Below are 15,769 nucleotides of genomic sequence, written 5' to 3' on the forward strand. Positions count from 1 at the left end.
TCTGTATCGTCATTTGGTAACAAAAAGAATTTGCAAAGTGCAAGTTCTATTATGTGAGTGCTACAATGGAGTATACATATGAATGTTGCATGAAAGGCACGACATTAGCTAAAGCCATGTGAAAGTTGTCTCTAGCTCAGTTTCCTTCTGAACAATTATCGATGATCGGATATGTGACTTTGGTTTTGATATCAATTATTGTATATTATGTTTTATCATTAGACTTAAAATTATAACAAATAATCACAATGCAATTCTTTTTTTTTTTTTTTCAAATATAGTATTTTTTAAACACCACACTCTGATTGTGACTCTTAGTAGGTACGAGGATTAATATCGGATCTACAAGGACAAATGATTGATTTACCTATTCAAATCAATTTAACAAAATATATAATTTCTTGCTATGGAGCTCGTAAAGGAGTTGTAGATACTGTTGTACAAACATCAGATGTTGGATATCTTACACGTAGACTTGTTGAAGTGGTTCAACATATTGTTATATGTCGAACAGATTGTGGTACCATTCGAGGAATTTCAGTAAATACCCAGAATGAAACAATGCCGAAAAGTAGTTAGACATAAAACCATTAGAAATCAAGATATTGGAATTGGACTTTTTGACCATTTCGTCATGGAATATAGGATAACAATGATGGATGAATGATGCATACATACCAAGAGGAAGATATCTTACTCTTAGTTTACTTTGAGATTCTTCATACTTCAATGAACAAATAATTGGTTTATTTTAGTTCTTATTCATTATGTTACATTTTATTTACTTGTCTTATTTGTTCATTTTCTTTTTCCTTTGCTAATACCCTTATTTTTGTGTTACCAAGAATTTTTTAACTAATCAAAGGGAGAAAAAAAATACCCTTTATCATTTTTCTGAACGGCTAAAACGACTGAAATTTTCGCATATGTTGCTTATTTTCTTTGTTGTATCGAACATTTGGCAAAACATAAAACTAAGAACACAGAGGAATACTACTAAGAATAACGAAAGAATGTTCATTGAACATAAAAATGAAGACACATATTTGCACAACGTTAAAAACCAAGAAACTGATAATACAAAAGAGATGACCCTAATAAAAAAAAAAACAAGGGTGATCGATCAATCGCGACCTGAAGGATTGTTCATACACAATCCGCAAATGGAAGAGAAAAAACTTCCATGTACCTTATTTTGAGATTTAGACAAAGAAGAAGGTGATGTATTTGAATGTGCGTCACCTTCATCATTCTCGTGAAATGTTCTTCCCGCGATGGCTTCTTCAATCTGTGGCACATTTGCCTCCTTGTTGTTGTTCTTCATCTTGTTCTTCAATGCAGCACCAGCAGCAGCATTACCATTGCCTTTTGCATCCTCGAATTGTATTTGGTCTTGCCATATTTTACCAGAAGATCCTTGTCTTCGAAATGAAAATGATGATCTTTGTAATGAATTCATGATTTTTTTTTTTTTTTCTGAATTTCAATGGAAATGTGTGTCTTCTCTTTGTGTTTCTTATGATCTCTTCCTGTGAAATAGTCCTTCTCTTCTCTCTCTCAATATGGATTTGGATAGTGGTGACTATAATAATCTCTTTTGTTTAGTCTGTTCATGCAAATATAGCAATTAGCCTTCTATTTTTAGTTCTTATCCCCACAATTTTTGGCTACTTCGTTTCGGTTAGTTGCTATATTTGAAAACTTATTATTAAGTGTTCTTATCTGCTTTTGGTGATGCTACATTTTAGGGATTGCACAATAATTGAACCACTGATGATATTTCTTGCTCATTTTTAGGTCTCGGGTTTTTCATTTTAGGGTCTAATGTTATTAGCATTTTAATTCTTATCTGTACAGTTAGAATAATTATTGGTAGCAGAGGTTTTGCTTCAAGATTTTAGCAAAATTCCAAGGTCATTCTTTCCTATCTTGTAAAGCACTATTTTTAATGTTTTCTCTCTTTTTGGCATTCCATTAATATATAGTTTATAGTACAATTAAAATAAACTAAATAAATATAAGAAGTGAAAAAAATAATAAAATAAAACAGTTGATAAAGATTAAAATATGATAAATTATTTTTTTCAGGTTATGCAGATCATTATATCACATACTGTCCCATCATTAGTATATAATAAATTATGTAAAATAGATCGAAATAGATGTACATATTAAAGAATGATGGATTAAAAATTAGTTAAAATATCGTTATCCTATATTAAAATATTCACATTAACAATTTCCATAGAGGTCCTGATGCTAAATCGACATAGCTATATCAACTGAAAATCTTAGAAGGGATTAATCTTAATTATATAGTTACACGTTAACATCAAATCCAGTACATGTTTATTTTGTTAAACGAAATACACATAAATTTAAAAAAGTGTTAAAAACTAAAAGAAAAAAACATTGTAAAAGATTAAGAAGCACTACTAAATCATGTATAAGAGGCATTGCAAGATGGTAAATCATAACAAAATCTGCAACTGGAAAAACATAATGAATGGTTTAACTTTCTGCTACATCCTAGTGATGTGAGAGTGTTGTGTGCTTAATAACCCTGCTGCTAATCATCAACAAGCAGAAAAACACACTCAGTAGTCAAAAGAAGCATCCAAAAGTTCAGGAAATGCTGCTCTTAACTCATTATCCCTGTCCAGAATACCATCTACAAATGAATGATATTCCATGCTTGCACCAGAACAACCATCAACTGATGCAACTCCTTGTTTGTCATGGCCACTGGTTTTGGCATTGATGGAAAAAAGATCAGCTTCAGTTTGCACCAGACTTGAGGGGTTCAGTGACCACACAAATGAGTCACTAGTGTGAAGAAACTCACTCCAATCAAAGGAGGAACAATGAGGAACAAGAGTTTGAGCCTGAGGGGTTTGGCAAGAGTAGGACTGTGGTGAGCCTAAGTGGGAGAGGTTGGAGGAAGATGAGGATGAGGTGGAGGATGCAGCTTCACTGAACACATGTGGTTGGACATTTTCTGTGGTGAGGACTTGGTATGAGTGAACCTGACCCTCTTGTGTGTTCTCCACCAGTGACTTATTGGAACCTGATGGTTCAGTTTTGGTTGGTGCCATGTTGCTCATCATCAAGTCCTTGTTAACATAAGCCATTGGGTTAGTGGTGGTGGTGGTGTTTGGGAAGCCACTGATGCTTCCCAAGTCAGAGAGGACTTGTGATACTGGTTTATGAGTCACTGGATCAATTCCCATCTTCATAAGCTTCTTCCTTAGCTTTGTGTTCCAGTAGTTCTTCACATCATTGTCAGTTCTCCCAGGTAATCTTCTTGCAATCAAAGACCATCTGAAAAGAAAATGTGATTAGATGCCACAAATAAGGAGATCAGATTTTTTTTTTCCTTTAAATAAAAAAAAAGGGTAAGTGAAAAAAAAATGGGGTTATATAGTTAGCACATTTGTCATGCATGTCAAAGTTTATGGTTAGTTCATTCTCTCAATAAACCAAGACAACACAGTTTATATTTTCCTCATGCAACATATACCAGCCAGTGCATTTTAAGTTTTGTCATGCTAATTTTGCTTACTTTGTGAGGCTAATAGCTGTATCATAAAATCAGAATTTAGTAAATTGCATTGCACCCTACAGTGTGATTAGACAGCTTGGAATTAACTGTTATCATTTTAGAAATTAAATCTTATAGAAAAAACTCAACACACAACAAATTTCATTATGATAAACTCTAAATTATGGTTTTAATAACATGTCAATAAATAAACTTTAAGTCTAATTCAACCTTACAAAATGAGTTTGGTTTGTAAGATGAGATTGTATTCACTTTTATACTATAAATTAACTTTTATCTCTGGTCGATACAAATATGTAGTTAAAGACATAAAATACAAAAAATGATGCCAGATAAGTTCTTTTATATATAAATTATTTCATCTGTGCCACCTTTCATATTGGTTTCATACAATGTAATGAAGCCATTGAAGCATTTTAGCAAATATATAGAGTGGAATATACCTGCTTCCTATGGCTCCATGAAGGTTAATAATGAGCTCTTCTTCTTGGGGAGTAAAACTATCATGCTTGAGGTCTGGTCTGAGATAGTTGGTCCATCTTAGCCTGCAGCTCTTACCACACCTATTCAGACCTGCAAAGAAATGGAGAAAAGAGAGTAAAGTTGCACCATAACAAAGTCATGTCTCTTTGTGTGGAAAAAGAAAAGGGTTGATTGAAGAAAAAACCTGCTTTCTTTGGAACCAATGTCCAGTTTCCAGTTCCATGATTGGCTACATAGGCAAGTATTTTAGCATCTTCCTCAGGAGTCCAAAGACCCCTTTTCACATTGGATTTGTCACAACAAGGAGGCCTTCCCATTTTTTGTGAAAACAGACAGAGAAGAAAAAGAAGTGCAGAGTGAATTATGTAATGGTGATGCAATATGCATTGAAGGGTAACTTTAAAGTGGTGAAAGGGGGCTAATGTTTAAGATATGAAGAGGCAAGAAAAGCATGCAAATTTTGGCTCCTAATAACAACAATTGCATGATTATGTTCATCTTTCTGTAAACAAAAATTAAAAACCAAAACCATTTGTATGACATCAGAAGCATAATGCAAATGCCTTCCCAATTTCCAAAACCAATATCTATTTCAGGTGCAATTTGAATGAATGACCTCTTTCGTTAAAACTCATTTTATTTGCTAATGCAATCCAAATTCTTAATCAACAGTACAAAATCTTTGCTTAAGACAAAGCAATACAGAAAAAGTACACATAACTACTACATAGATTCGTTCTCAGAAAGCCTGTGTAAGCATTACCACTAAATTCTGAAAAATAAATTCTACTCTGCACAAGTTCTGTTCAAGTGAACCTGTGAACTACCATGGATACAAAGCTATCATGTAATCATAGTGTATTTGGTATATATTTGTGTTTTCTAGTGAATTTTATTCAACAAAGCTGTCCAATCCATTTTATTTTCTGTCACTTCCTGATATTTGTATGAAAAAAAAAATCTAAAATAAATTGAATGTTTGCATCAGTTCAACTCAAAAATTAAACTGTTTTCATAAATATTAAAATTTGTTATATATATATATATATATATATATATATATATATATATATAGGGTTAAATATGTTTTTGTCCTTCATCTCTAAAAATGTGTATATTTTTGTTAAGTTTATTTGACGTTTCAAGCGCATTTCATGATAATATTTGAATTATTTATACCGTTTGATATTTGACCGGTTTAATCCTTCATCTTTGAAAATATTTGAATTTAGTCATTTTAACCAATTTTTGTTAAGTTTGTTAAGTTTATCTGATGTTTCAAGCGCATTTCATGATAGTATTTGAATTATTTACACTGTTTGACACATTTTCGATTCAATGTTAACTTAAATATTATCATAAAATGTGTTTAAAATGTCAAATAAACTTAATAAAATTTGATAAAAAGGACCAAATTCACATATTTCTAAAAATGAATGACTAAATTGGTATAAAATTTTGAAGAGAAATTAATTTCAAAATTGACTGAAACTTGAGAAACCTATTTAACTATATATATATATATACTTTTATTTTCTTATATATAAACTACCTTTTACATCGAAAAGATAATTATGATAGATTGTAATAATAAATAATAACAATTAATTATACATTAGATTAATTATTTAAATAATTTAATTTTTCTTGTTACAATCCCTAAAAGTTGTTGTGATAAGAAATAGACTTAATCAAGTTTTAAATTTTTTATAAATGTGTATATTTTTAATTGAATCTCAATTAATTTTTAAAATTTATTAAATACTTAAAAATTTTACATTTTTAATTAAATTTTAATATTTAACTTTTAGTTTTTCTAAAAAATAACAGTCACAAATTATTTAATAAAAAAAATTAAACAACAAAGAGTTAAAACATTTGAGAATTAAATAAATTAAAAGTTAAATAAAATTTGATATATAAACTTACAACTTAATTAAACGTAAAACAATACTTTCAATTTCTTACGAGGAATTATATTAGTCTATTTCTTTTACACTCTACTGTTAGCTTATTTTTATTCATCACTATATCCTCATTTTCTCCTATTTCTCTTCAGCAAAACACTTCTAATATAATTTCAGTTCTCACAGACTATCACTTCATTAAAGTCCATTCATGGTAAAAGAATCAACAAACTGTGAATACTTTCAAACAAGAATATTTTTACGGAATTGCTGTGAGAACAAACAGAAACAGTAAAATTATCATTGAGTACATAAAAATAGTTTGTAATTTAATCAAAACTTCTTTTCAGAGTATTTCAATTAACTCCTATAATAATTTATAAAAATATCTTATAATATAACTTCATCATCTTATTTCACCTTTGATCACTAAAACAACTCAAAATGATAATCAAGTTGTACTCAAACACAACCTATATCCAAAATGCATGAAAAGTGATATCAGGCAATAAAAACAAAACATCCTCTAGACAGAGAATGGTGTCTCAAGTTTTTATCTTTGACCATTAAAATATAGCTAAAAACTAAATCCTGTGTGTTCTAAGAAAACAGTATGAAATGTACTGGCAGAGTTGATGGTTATAGTTCACAACAAAATGAATGTTATATACATTATATTTCACAATGTATTATGTTTCTACATGCATTTAAGTCCAAAGAAGAAAAGGTAACAGAGTCTTTAAGAAGAGCAGACATTGCAACTCTTCATGCACTTTCCTCTGACTCCTTCACCTCCAACCATATAAAGTGGATTCTTCTCACATTCACCTATTTTAGCCCACCTAGTGCAATTCTCATTCTCATCAACACATTCTCCACTATACTCCTCAAGTGACCTCACAGGTTTTTCAAAGTCACTCACGTGAATCCACTTGGTTGCAGACCACTTTTCACCCTCAATCACTGGACAGCTTCCATGCAAGCTATTGGCATCAGTAGTTGCATCAAGATGAAGACTGAAGAACAACAAGGCATCACCCTTACGAGGTTTTACTGAAAACACCAAAAAAAAAAGGGTTAGAGCCATTGAAATATCAAGCATAAGAACAGTTAAGTTCATTCAGTACTGAAAACCATTGAATTCTTAGTGTGTGAAACTATTAGTCTCTGCAGATGTGCCTGCAACATCATCGTACTAAGAAGGAGAATGTGAAATTACGTACACCACATGATATTATACACTCTGCAGGAATGTTTTTCTGATGTAGTTCAACATAAAAATCTGCTAATAGTTTGTAAAGGCATCCAAATATATATACCTGCATATCCTTTGTGAGCACATTCTGACCAGGTATCATCTTTTGGCTGTGACAACTTTCCCTGAAAATGAAAAAGAATTGATCATGATTTCAATTTTTCTTTTTATAGAGGGAAGGGATTCCGAATGAAACATCAGAGAATCAAAGCCATGAGAAAATCTTTACCTCAGAATTGGGAAAAATTGTTTCCCCACCCTTCTCAACATCAGACAGATACATCAATACAGTAGCAATCCTATGGCCACCCATAATTTGATTAGCTTTGTCATGGAAGTAATCAAAGTGTGGTTCATACTTCTGACCATGCTCATAATGCAGTACTTGCATTGACTCACCATTCTCTGATGCAATGAACATACGTTTAAATTAAAGCAAAGAAAAGCAAATACTGAACTGGATCAAAGAATGATATTTTTTACTAACCTACAGGAAGGAATGTCCATGCAGAAATTCGGCATTCAATATCAGCAACTGTTTCATCCTTAAAAGATCAAATATAGAAAAAAGAGGAAATCAATACGTAAATGCAATTGTCACAAAGCTCTGTTAAAATAAATTTCAGCTCATGAAATTGAGATAAAAAATTGTTGGTGGAGCGGCAGAATTATTTGGTCATGAGACAGAATTATTAACTTGTTACTCTTATGCCCTGAAAGAGTAAACCATTAACCTCTGATTACAGCACAGTAGAACTGACAGTGGCAGCCCTCCATGATGCACATTATTCATTTAAATGCAAGATAATATCAAAGTCTATCCTAGATTATAATCATCTCAAACAAGCAAACAGACATTGAGCATGTTCACCACCTCCTTTCCTAAAGAAAAAGCTTCATAGAAGTCACATGTGGTTGTGAAAGTGATAAAATTCCATTTCTAGCATTTAGCAAGAGCAAGAGCGAACATTCTCCACCATATGAACATCTCCTTATTCACATGTTAACTTGTGGTTCAGTACATCTTCACTTCATTGTAATTATAATTCAATCCACATTTTGCATACACTTACATTTAACTTCTCTATAAGCTACATAGTTAATCATAATCAAATAAAAAGCCTTGAAGGTTTCCATATAAGCATAAAATAAACCATTTTGATTCATCATACCTGTGCCTTGTTCAGAAACATTCCAGAACTCGTTCTGACTTCACTCATTATACTTTTACCAGACTCATTATCCGCCACCATAGACTTCTCCAGCTTGTCCTTGGCCTAATATCACAAAAATTCAGACACAAAACTTAATATGATATATAATCTCATAAAAAAATCTCACATAAACCCAATGCCAGAGGTTTTAAATTGTAGCCACAATTTCGTCACAACCCTTAATATTGCGATAAATTGCGGATAAATGCAGCCTCGGCAACCACAAAGCATTGCAGTCACAGAAACCCCAAAAAATCATTAAGTTGCAGCCTAGATCACAGTCGCAGACCCTTTTCTAAAGCCTTGATTTTCTAATATATTGATCATAAAATCAAACATAATCCTCGTATTTGTTATAAATGATGAGCTTCATTCTTGATCCTACAATCTTATTTTTCACAAAGATGAACGGAATTCAACAATTATACAAAATAAGATCAAAATGCATCAATTACAAAAAATACCAAGACCAAAATCCACAGTCATTGTTTTAAAAGTATAAGGACTAAAATCAAAAACAAAATCTAACCAGAGATATCAAATGATCGCATTCTTCCTCCTTTAAGAACCCCTTGTACAGAAAAGCCCTGCACGACATAATTCACAAAAATCAACAACAAAAGATAACAAAATCGACCCATTTGTCTAGCAAAGGAAAAGGTCAAACCTGGGATTCCACGAGAGCTGAGTGACCCGTGTGGGATCAAATTTCACTGAACAGCCTCCCTTGTTCAACCGAAGCCCCGATCCATGGCTGAAAAACGAACACCCACAAACCAAAACAAAAAAAATGTCAAACTTTAAACTCATCCACGGGCAGAGAGATACACAAATGGCAGAACGGCATTCAGAAATAAAATTATGATCATCATTACGTGGCCTTGGCTTCTTGGTCCACACCAGGCAACCGAATGGCGGAAACAGAGATCTCAAAACAGAGGAAACAGAGAAAGAGCGACACGAAACGGAGAGAAACCATGGTGAAAGGCTTTTTCAGTGGGCAATCTGAAAAGAGTGTTGAAATTTATGCAATGCAATAAAAAAGAGTTGAAAGTGAAAGAGAGTTTGTGAAAATGTAATGTGGGCGTTTATTCAATCTCGGTTTGTCGTTTTCGGAGCAATGAGGATTCAACGAACGCCCACTGGTTTTGATTTGGCTTTCTACTTCCTCTGTCTGTTTCTAATGTGTGCTTAAACCCACCTTCTCGAACCTTCGTTTACCGCATCAACACGGAAAAAAACATGGTCCCTGTGTTTTTGTAAGGTTAAATTCTACGTTATTAATTCATTTATTTTAATATAATGCGGTTTTATTTTATATTCTAAACATTTAATTTAATTATATATTTTTTTAATAAAATGATGCTTCGATTAAAATAAAGTGTTAAATATCTTTTTTTCTTAGCTTTTAGAAAATTTTGAAATTAGTCTATTTTAAATCAATTTAGTTCTTGATGTTTTCAAATACGTGAATTTAGTTCTTCTAATCAAATAACATCTCAATCATATTTTATAATAGCATTTGACTTAATATTAAAACAAAAATATATCAAACAATATAAATAATATAAATATAATCTTGAAATGCGTACAAAACATCAATTAAACCTAACAAAATTTAATAAAACAAATGACTAAATCCACGTATTCAAAATGTGAAAGACTAAATTAATTTTAAATTTTAAAATTAACTGATTTCAAAATTTAACAAAAATATATTTAACTCTAAAATAAATTAACATGTCACGTTAAACTTTATCGGTAAGAGAACTTGTTTTTTGTAACTTGGAAATTTGACTTGATTCATGTTTTTTTTTTCTTTTTCTTTTTCTCTGAAACAAAATGAAACAATTTCTGAATACGTTCAGTTTTAGACGTCAACAGAGAAGTGGAGAAACTTGAGTCCAACTACGTCTTTCTCCCATGCCGAATGTCTGATGAGAAGAAAGAGAAATGGTGTTGCTCTCTCTATGTATAAATAAATTAGCTAAATTGTGGTTTGAGATTTTTAAATTGTTGATAATATTAAATTAAAATATTAAAGAATTAAGAAGATGAAATATAGTTTGCGGAGGAACAAAATTTTGATAAAAGAAATAAGAAATTAAGATTTCATGTTTATATTGTGTATTTTAATTCATTTGAAAATAGGAGTGCATTTGTTTAATTAAATTTATTGTTATTTATAAATAAAATGTAAATATATTGTATGCATCGCCCAACTCAAGAATAAAGTAGATAAAACATTCGTTTCAGACTTCAAAAGAAAAACCCTCAGCATTTTTTTATTTTTTTAGTATTAATATTTTTTTATTAAATTAATTATAAGATAAAATTTAAGTAAAAAAAAGCTTCAAAACAACTTTTTAGTTATAATATATCTTTATTAAATTAATATTAAAATTATGTTTGAGAAAAATAAATTTTAAAAAATATTTTTTTAGTACTAATATACCTATTAAATTAATTATAAGTTTATGTTTAAAAATAAAATTTAATTAAATTATTATTAGTATCCTTCAATTAATCTCTACATGTACTGAAATGATATTTAATGAGTTAAAACATTTTTTTAGTAAATAATTAACTTTTTTTACGAAAAAAAGTAATAATGGTTAATTACTTTTATTTTACTTACCTATCATTGTTCTTCTTCTATTTTATAAAACAAATGTTTTTAGAATTTTGTCAATTTACATTCTTTGAATTTCATGTTGACTGTATACCAATATTTTCACCCTTATCTCAAGTTGATATGTTTTTTCACTACTAACAAAATTTGTATTTCCTACCAATTTTGTTTTGAATTTCTTTTCGTAGGAAATACTTACAAATTTTGTTGTGAATTTTTTTTTTCAAGAAATTGCTACCAATTTTCTTGCAAAACATTTTGTATAAAACACTGTTTGCAACAAATATTGTAGAATATACTTGCAAATTTTAAATTTTGTAGGAAATGATTACCTACAAAGAAATTACCTGCCATTTAAAATTCCTAGAAAAATAGTAGAAAAAAGTCTTTTCTTGCAAAATTTGTTAACAAATTTATAAGAAAAATTTCATGTAATATAAGAATTTACAGTAGTGTTTCTTTCTATTCGTTATTTGTATGAATGTTGCCTTTATTCTACTTGTTGGATTTATATTGGAATTAAAAATACATTTATTTTTTTCAGTTTTTTTTTATACTTTTTGATTTAGGGATTTTGAGAGTTTTTTTTGCATATATCTTGATGAGGAACTGAATTTTTTCTACATAGCTATTAATTATATTAGTTTAGTCTTTTTGCGGACAATAAAAAAACAAAAAAATGTGACAAGAAAATAAGATTCAGATTTAAACTCTACATTCAAAACTAAGGAGCTAAGCTGAGTTTCTTTAGAAAAAGTAATTCAAGTTTTGGAAAAAAAAAAACTTACCTTTTCTGTAACAAAAATCATAAAGAAGGACTCTCTTCAAAGTTATTTAAGTTTAGGAAAAAAAATACTTACCTTTATTGTATATTTATGCATTTAATTTATTTTCATAATTAAATAACTTAAACAAAATTTTAGGTTTGAAAAATGATAAATTAATTGACATTCTTTGTGACATCCCATTTAAATAGATTAATCTACTAAACAAAACATCGCATAGTTATAATATTAAGGAGCAAAGCTGACCGAAGAAACCAGAGTTAAGAAAAGTACTTTAACAGTCATCCATAGGAGTGCTTAAAAGGAAACCTAGGCATATAACCATGCCATAACAAAACCAATTATAAAGCTTAACAGTTTTGCAAAAGAAATGCTATATGAGCATGGAATTACAAGGCACTAGGGCCATAGAATTTCTTTCGAAGGCCACATCAACGGGCCCATTAAGCTACACTGCTACCACCATCAGGCCTACCTCCAGAAGCATTCCCATCTGCTCCCACCACATGGTGATCATCACAAAAGAGAAAGCAGAACAGGAACATACACAAAAATTTCAAGGGTAAGCTAGTGTAATTTAAAACTTATCATGGTATAAAAGAACAAGTACATGAACATTCCCAGGCATACAACACAGAGACACAAAAGTCATGTTATGGCAAACAAACAAGACACTATGACTCAATTATCCAGATACACATACTAAGATCGGATTCACTGGACGCTTGCACTCGTGGTGGCCTCTACTGCTCTGCAGAGCCATTGCCAATGGGTTTCACCCTACCACACACGAGGTTAGCCTTTAAGCGTCTAAGGCCATTATCCTGCCAGAGACTAGAGCCTCCCGCTACTCTCACCACTTGGGTCAGTTTGCTCTACTTGAGACTCACTGACCCTTTAGAGCTTCGGGATGCGATCCTTACTTGAATCCATATCTTAATATATACACTACACACCACCATGAGATCTCCCCACGAGACTCATGGAATTACGCCTATCACATACCAAATTCATGTTTCATACCATATCCACCATCTTTATCTCAAAACATTCAGTTCTCAACCAACCAAAATCCATGTGTTATTCATGCCAACATACCAACTTTTAGTTAAGAAGATTCAAGCAACCACATATATTCACATGCTTTAGGTTTTGAAGGAAAGGGGTAAATAAATAAAGCACACAATTCACCCATCAAACAAAGAGAAAAACAGAATTGAAACCACCCGCTGCAGCAGCCTCGCTCAAGCTAGGAGTTGTCGCCCAGACGAGAGAAGTTGTCTCGCTCAGGCGACGGGCTCTCGCTTAGGCGAGCCTACAACAGTGGGTCATTGGAGAGTTTCACGATCCCTCGCTTAGGCGAGGCTGTCTCGCCTGGGCGAGCTGTCTTGTCGCTCAAAACGCAGCCCCTCGCCTGGGCGAGTGCTCGAGGCAGAACCCTGAGTGAGCTGCTGATATTCTCGCCTAGGCGAGACGAGCTCGCCTGGGCGAGAATATCAGTTCTCCCCCACAGTTCCATACATGCAAGGCAGAAAAACGACATAGAGCAACATCCATAATATACGCCAACCATTTTTACACGATTCCAACACCATTCAAGCACCCACAACATGGAACAGAACATAAGCATGCCACAATAACTTTAAACTTAAAGACCTAGCTCCCCTTACCTCTGTTTCAAGCACCAAAAGCAACCAGACCCTAACTATGCAGTACCACAGCTCCAGGAACTATGGCAATGAGCTGAAACGTGGAAAAAGAGGACAAAACGAAGTTAAGAGACTTAACCCCAACTTGACCCACGTGTTTTAAACAATGCAAAAAGGAGAAGGAACGGACCAAGAGCTCTAAAGCTCAACTTACCTGGAAAAAGAGAGAGTTTTGCTAACTCGGAGGTGTGAGGATGGAGTGCCCTAGCAGGGAACCTTGCTGAAGAACAAAGTGTTTGAGGGAGGGGAACCTGCTTTTGTAAAGGAGACAAGGCACAAAATGAGCTGAAAGGGGTATAGGGGGTCCCTTAGTGGGCTGGCCTTAGGCCCACGAGAGGTTAGGCCCTAAACACAAAACTGAATTGGGGCTTAAATTCTTAATTATATAAAAGACATATTATTTTTAAAATGCATATATAATTTATAAAATGATATTAACAACAATTCCAATATCAATTTCTTTGGCCGAGAGGAGTTTATCAAAGTTAAAGATAATAAAAACATTTAAGAAGAAAGATTAAATGGAGTAGTCCTTATTGTTTGTTAAAAAAATATGTCAAATAAAATTAATTATGATGATTTAATAAATAATTTTACATAAAAAAAAATAAAAAATCTCATTTTTTAACTTTGATTTAGGCCCTGCCAATCCTTTAACAGCTCTTGAATTTGTGCTCCTAAACAACGTTGACTTCTTTTAATAACACATTAATTAAAACTTGAATAGAAAATTATAATTCAAAGTTGGTTTTATTGCGACAAAGATGGTCGCAACTTACAATAAGAAAATATCATAACATGAAATAGTTTATTTTACAAAATATAACATGTAAAGAGAATAAAATAATAAATTATCACGGTGATAGTTTTAGACAATGAAAATATTTTTTTCTTATTGAGGAAAATTATGTAAACATTGGGTTTGGTAGTTGTATTTTAATATATTTGGTTTTGGTGCATATTTTTATATTACAATTTATGAAAGATTGTTTTATATTTTACAATGAATTATAATGACAAGAAAATGGTGTTTAAGACATGTAAGACATACATATACTTGTGACATTGCCAACAAAATATGAAATATGCGTAATAGATGGGTAAGTATAATCAACCTATGTTTATTTTCAATTTTTTTTTATATTGCATTTTAATAACAAAGGAACAATTCATGGAAATGATTATAAAGTTGCTTCTAGGCAAGGTTTTAGACACGGTGAAATTGATCTTAAAAAAGAAATCATTCTTAAAAATTGTAGATATCTTAATAAGTTTGTATTGAAATTTTTTTTTAAAAGTTTCTTAAATAAATTAGAACATAATAATTTTGAACATGCATTAACTTATAATAATCAAAGTAATATCCATCTCATTACATTGATTTCAAAAAATTATCATCATATTCATATTTGCTATCACTATATACTAAAATTTAAATGATAATAATATAAAGATAGAAAATATTTATAAAATTATTGATGATAAGATGACTAAGACTATACTAATAAGGTAATAGTATAATAGTGCAAGGTATTAGTATAAGCTTTCCAATCATGATAGGTGGACTATTAATAAAATATTTGTTACTATTAATAATAAATTAAGAATATGATAAAAATTAGTGTTTAATGCCAATTCTAATATTTTAATTCATATTTATTTTTTTAAGCTATTTTTTAATTAAAATATTATAACGAAGTTATTTTCTTATTATTCACGTCTTCTTTTCATGTTGGATGCCTGTTTAATATAAGTTAATCAATCTTTACCTTTTTCTTTAATTTTGGAGACACAAACAACCATTACAATTTTATAAACTAAGTAATTGATTTTTTCACTTAAAACAATTTTATTTTATAATTAACGCATTAAATTCATTTTATTACGTGTTTGGTCATTTTGCATATGGACAATAAAAAGGTTTAATATATATTTAATGTTTGACAACAATGTCAAATACACGTCTTTAAAGTCGGGTTGAAAAATGACGCGCATACACTTAACACTCTTTAATTACATAAAATTACATAATTTATATATTAGTATTTGTAAAAGTTTTCTTTAACTTTTGTTCATGAAAAATAAAATTATTTTGTCATTTATTACGTGAGAATTTTTAAAAATGTTTAAAATATCAATTATTAGTGTTTATGCTGCCATATTAACACCTGAATATCATTCCTAAAGCAATATTATTTATTTACCTAAAGTGAATGATAAGG

General features: G+C 30.9%; 2 protein-coding genes across 2 annotated transcripts; both read right to left on the reverse strand.

The window, feature by feature from the left end:
• Nucleotides 1-2,345: 2,345 nt before the first annotated feature.
• TDF1 (Duplicated homeodomain-like superfamily protein) lies at nt 2,346-4,418 on the reverse strand. Its single transcript, XM_028069461.2, has 3 exons — nt 4,230-4,418; nt 4,006-4,135; nt 2,346-3,321 (listed from the first exon to the last, which is right to left on the reverse strand). The coding sequence occupies exons 1-3, from the start codon at nt 4,360-4,362 to the stop codon at nt 2,598-2,600; spliced, it is 987 nt and encodes a 328-aa protein (XP_027925262.2). The 5' UTR covers nt 4,363-4,418; the 3' UTR covers nt 2,346-2,597.
• A 2,173-nt stretch (nt 4,419-6,591) lies between these two features.
• LOC114180250 (putative prolyl 4-hydroxylase 6) lies at nt 6,592-9,631 on the reverse strand. Its single transcript, XM_028066537.2, has 8 exons — nt 9,297-9,631; nt 9,089-9,175; nt 8,951-9,008; nt 8,380-8,484; nt 7,695-7,752; nt 7,437-7,612; nt 7,272-7,332; nt 6,592-7,005 (listed from the first exon to the last, which is right to left on the reverse strand). The coding sequence occupies exons 1-8, from the start codon at nt 9,398-9,400 to the stop codon at nt 6,692-6,694; spliced, it is 963 nt and encodes a 320-aa protein (XP_027922338.2). The 5' UTR covers nt 9,401-9,631; the 3' UTR covers nt 6,592-6,691.
• Nucleotides 9,632-15,769: the final 6,138 nt, after the last annotated feature.

This window comes from Vigna unguiculata, chromosome 4 (genome assembly GCF_037176805.1).
Source record: "Vigna unguiculata cultivar grain cowpea cultivar isolate G323 ecotype 2 chromosome 4, ASM3717680v1, whole genome shotgun sequence".
Lineage (NCBI taxonomy): Eukaryota > Viridiplantae > Streptophyta > Magnoliopsida > Fabales > Fabaceae > Vigna > Vigna unguiculata.